Source organism: Protomyctophum parallelum (assembly GCF_964188405.1).
Source record: "Protomyctophum parallelum genome assembly, chromosome: 13".
In the NCBI taxonomy this organism is placed as follows: Eukaryota; Metazoa; Chordata; class Actinopteri; order Myctophiformes; family Myctophidae; genus Protomyctophum; species Protomyctophum parallelum.
In genome coordinates, this window is record NC_139708.1 from 28,749,540 (window position 1) to 28,754,703 (window position 5,164).

Here is a 5,164-nt window from a genome sequence, read left to right on the forward strand (position 1 = left end):
GTACATCGTTGCCCTCGGGGTGTTTTCTCTCTAAATTAAACATCTTCGCAGAAGAAAATAGACGATCTACGCGGCACGTTGTATCTGCAAATGTTTCCCCCCAGAATACGGATACTGGGGTTTAAGTGGTTAATCCACTCCATGCCACTAAAACCCACTACCCTGACATTACCCCAGCAGAAGGACTCCTCTTGTGGTCCTATAGCGTTAAAAGGACTCCTCTTGTGGTCCTATAGCGTTAAAAGGACTCCTCTTGTGGTCCATAGCGTTAGAAGGACTTCTCCTTAACGCTATATGACTTTGCCCGCATACCCCCGGCACTGGCAGCGAACAAAGACGTACAGTATAATATAAGATACATAAGATGTTGAAAACCTACTTTCCATGACGGAAATACTCACGCACGCATGCACGCACGTTAGTTTCCATATAGTTTCCATGTGGAGAACACAAATGCAGTACATTGTTGCGCGTCCTTGGCCGAAACATTGTATCCACCACCTGTAAACTAATGCCCTATAGTTCACCATGCAAGAGTGTAGCACCAAAGTTGTGAAAGAGCTTGTAGATCAGCTATTTTCACCATTTTAATTTGTTTTTAATTTAACACAATCTGTGCCAACTTCAAGATTTATCTTATATATGGTGCTTAAACCCGCCTGTGCCAAGACGAGAATTCTCGTCTTTAATTGATTTCTAATTATCCAGATTAATATTTACTGGGCGGTGGCTTCCGCCGTGTGATGTGATTGAAATCCAAAAACTCTGTCCACAATAAAGAATGTGCGCGACCTCGCGGTTAAGACATTAGCACTTCAGACGAAAGAATAATAACTAACGCCCGCCCCGGAAATGACCCATTATTACGTCCGGTTCACGGGGTCTTAGCATCATGTTATGCTTTAGCTATTGAAAAATAGCAGATCTACAAGCTCATAGCGCGCCACCGAGTGCCGCGCTATGAGCTTGTAGGTCTGCTATTTTTTTTAAATCGAAGAACGACTGACATTTCTTTTTATCTGATCTCAGGTCAGAATGGGTTAATCAGACCAGTGTGTGTCCAGTGGAAACCTCGTATGAATCTGATCTCAGGTCAGAATGGCACTGGCGCCACAGCGCCGCCGGAGTCAATGGTGGCATGGAATGGACAGTAACGATATGCTATGCATCTCCCGTCAGTCACGACTCCATATATGGTCACGCCTCGTGACATCACTCACGCCTCCATATATGGTCACGCCTCGTGACATCACTCACGCCTATATATGAAGATCCCGACACTGACCTCATCAAACCCTGGATAGCCATAGACTGGATCATCACCTGGATCTGTATATGGAGCCGGCCAGCAACTCTGCATCTGACTTCAAACCTCAAACCCTTAGATCTCCATGGAGCTGACCCGTTCTGACATTCCATATATGTTGATCCTTCCCCACCCGTCCTTCCTCTTTGATGTCTCCCTTTTGACTGATATACCTGTCCATTCAAACTCTAGACGGGCCCGCCCAAAAGTTATCAGTGCAGCCGTGCCTGGCAGCCGGCGAAAACTAGGTAGGCCCGAAAATGAAGGCCCAGCCCTACCTGGAGGCTCATCAAACCCTGTACACTCAAGACACTGCCCCCACTGCCACCCTTACATCTCTGTCTTACTGGTGTATATATATATATATCCTTGACCTATACAGTAAAATTACGAGTGTTAACTCAGATGATAATGTACAAATATATATAAGCCAACGGACCAGCAATGGTCCATTTTGGTATATACACTGTCAGGTTCCCAAATGGAAAAAATTGAATTGATTATTTTACTGAGTATATGCAAATGGCCCCTTATACAAATTCATTTTCTTTTACACTCTCACAGTCAAATCAACGGCGAGGATTTTATTTAGCAGGGATTTGCATAAATCTCCTCGTTGTCAGCTGCTACAGTATATCACTTTGGAGTTCATTATAATGCCACAAATGTACAGTATATCCAGCAATGTCCCGTCACTCTCCGTGAGTCCTGTATTATTTCCATGTGTAAAGTATTCAAAAGTTGCATATACGACATACTGTACATTTGTTTTTATAGTGAATATCACTGATCGATCTGCAAGCTCTCAACACGTTTCACTATTTGAAACAGGTCTTTTGGTTCATTCATAATTTATATAATGCTGTTAAGTTCCCAAGAGTCCCTTCCTAGAAATGCACTGGAATCAAAAGTAAAACATTTCTGTTTAAAATGTAAGTCACCAGCTTACATGCAAGCCTAGTACAGTCCTCAAGTAAATTAACTTCTACTGCCCAACACTGTGACAGCATAGTGCACAGTATAACATCCTGACCTACAGATCCATTTGACTATTATTCAGAGTTAAACTAACACTCAGTGTACGGCAGTCTGGGATATTCTGCTTATCCTTGGCAGTAAATGTTAAGTCTATGTCTCTGTCTTCAGTAGCATATTATATTATGTCATGTCTCTCTCTCTCTCTCTCTCTCTCTCTCTGTGTGTGCATGTGCATGTGCGTGTGTGTGTGTGTGTGTGTGTGTGTGTGTGTGTGTGTGTGTGTGTGTGTGTGTGTGTGAGAAAGACATGGCATAATATGCTAATGAAAACAGAAAACAGACTGCCAAGGATTATAAGGATAACCAAAATATCCCAGACTGCCATAATTGCCGTCCATGTATTTTGACTCACCGTCACCATTAAGTAGTCACAGAATATTCATCTTCACTACGACCGCACACCGGATGGTTGGTAATGAGAGAGCCATTCGTTTGTGCCTTTGTGAAAAACTGTCCATGTATAATCCATATAGTTGGAGCCTGCAGTGGCGTGCACACTGCACAGACATCTTGAGGGGCAGGCGTTCAAGTGAAAAAAGGGCACCCATGTGCCGTGCATGTGGAACTACCGGCTGCCTTTGTGTGAGATTTGTATAGATTTTGGGGAATAAATAATATATTAGCAGCTTTTAATCCAGAATTGGTCAGTGTCACCATGGGTCACATAGTGTAGGCCTACTGTACACAAAACAAAACAAAAAGAAAAGGAATAAACTCTAAGTCTACAAAAAAACAAACTTTCAAAAGGGCACATTCAGAGGGCAAAGGGTCAAGGCTATAGGTGGCTGCATTACTACTTGCCTATCGGGGAGAAAAGCTCTTCGCTTTGCTTCTAGTCATGGAAAATGGTATAGGGGCTTTGCATGAACGGTGCATGGTGGCCCCCTCGCGACTTTCCCTACTTGCAGGTCTTTATACCCAACCATATAGCGTTTCCTCGAAACGCGCAGAAGGCAGAAAAGAAAACTCCGCCTCACTTCCTGGTGGTATACACCAGGAAGTGAGGCCGAGTTTTACGACCACGTGGATTCCATCACAGGGATTTGCACGCTTGATCAGATATAGGTTAGCTAAGAGCGCCATCTATAGTGGAAAACACCGAAACACAGTTCGGACATATATAGCCTTACAGCTGAGCCTTTAGAAAAATTGACGTAATTGGCAGGGAATGACACACGTACACACACACACACACACACACACACACACACACACACACACACACACACACACACACACACACACACACACACACACACACACACACACACACACACACACACACACACACACACACACACACACACACACACACACACACACACACACACGCGCGCACGGACCACCTATATAGCCAATGCCTTACCTTCCAGACAGCAGGTCCGCCAGAGGCCTGAGTGCGTCATGACCTCCTCGTTCTTGCGGCTGGTGTCGTTGTCGTTGGTGCTCTTGCCCTTGCAGGTCCCTCTGGAGTACAGCCAGTAGTCCGTCCCCACGGCGATGGTCATCAGGCTGAACGCTGCGAACGCACCCACGGTGGTCACCAGCATCTGGACGCCACGGTCACACATCAGCATCTTCATATAGCCGGCCGGTCCGTAGAGTCTCTTATAAACTGGAGATATATAATGTTTCCCCCTGCGCTGCACCCCCTTTTGTCTATTCCACAAGAAGAGAGACTATCCGGGAGACCGTTTCAACATGTAGGCTTAGTGGTCAGTATAACAGCGCACCATAACCGAACCGAAACACAATAAACGATGGGGCTATAACCCCCCCCCCCCTCCGAAAATAAATAAATAAATAACCCTGACGGGCACAAATTCACAGTCATAAAAAAAAATAAACACCGGCGTATAAAAAAGAGATGACTTGGTGGTTAATATACTGTGAGAGGAGGAAGAGGAGACTCCCTTCGTTCAGTTGACAGAGGTGGCGGAGATGCGGCGGGGGGGTGGGGTGGGGGCCTTGTCACTTTCTCCCAAACTGATCAGAAACGCGGTATATCCTTCCTCTGGTTTTAACGAGCACCTCTCAGAGACTCTCTCACTCAGAACTGAGAATAAGGGACATGTTGTTTGTTATTATCCAGGGTTATGATGATGACAATCAGTCCGCCGTCACCCAGCGGTGTGCTCCTCCTCCCCCTCCTCCTCCTCCTCCGGTGTCTTCCCCGCCGGGTCCCAATAAGTTCTGGAGCTTCTCCAAGAAGAAGGGCTCCTCCGCTCCGCTGCTCGCCGACTGTTAACAGTCGCCTGCAGCATCTGACACTGACAGCGACTCCATCTTTAAACAGTACAACAACAACATAACACAAACAAAAAGTCAACAATTAATAACGGCGTGTTTTGATATAGGCCAGCGAAATACATCAAATGAAACGCGAGACATGTTTTCACAGCTTGTCAGATAATAACAGACATTGCTGCTCGCTCCGCCCCCCCCCCCCCCCCACACACACACACACGGCTTTACAAAGAATATCCCTCTCTATTAAGCCAATTTCCACGTCCCCTCTTATATCTTTCTATACCACCGCTCTGTGTGTGTATGTGTGTGTGTGTGTGTGTGTGTGTGTGTGTGTGTGTGTGTGTGTGTGTGTGTGTGTGTGTGTGTGTGTGTGTGTGTGTGTGTGTGTGTGTGTGTGTGTGTGTGTGTGCGCGCGCGCGCGTGTGTGTGTGTGTGTGTGTGTGTCTCTCTCTCTCTCTCTCTCTCTCTCTCTCTCTCTCTCTCTCGACAATTTGGCGGCTCACCATGCAGTCCAATGGAGGGATCTCTTCGGTCAATCAATCTCTCTCTCTCTCTCTCTCTCTCTCTCTCT

The 5,164-nt window shown here is 46.0% G+C and overlaps 1 protein-coding gene across 1 annotated transcript in view; it reads right to left on the minus strand.

Moving 5' to 3' along the window:
* cacng3b (calcium channel, voltage-dependent, gamma subunit 3b) overlaps positions 1-3,926 on the minus strand; it is a gene marked incomplete at both ends in the record, with an annotated part of 28,805 nt that extends 24,879 nt beyond the window's left edge. The window contains one exon of the mRNA XM_083779824.1: positions 3,710-3,926. Within this exon, the coding sequence (XP_083635950.1) occupies positions 3,710-3,926 (217 nt within the window). The remainder of the gene's footprint in view (positions 1-3,709) is intronic.
* Between the last annotated feature and the right edge of the window lie 1,238 nt (positions 3,927-5,164).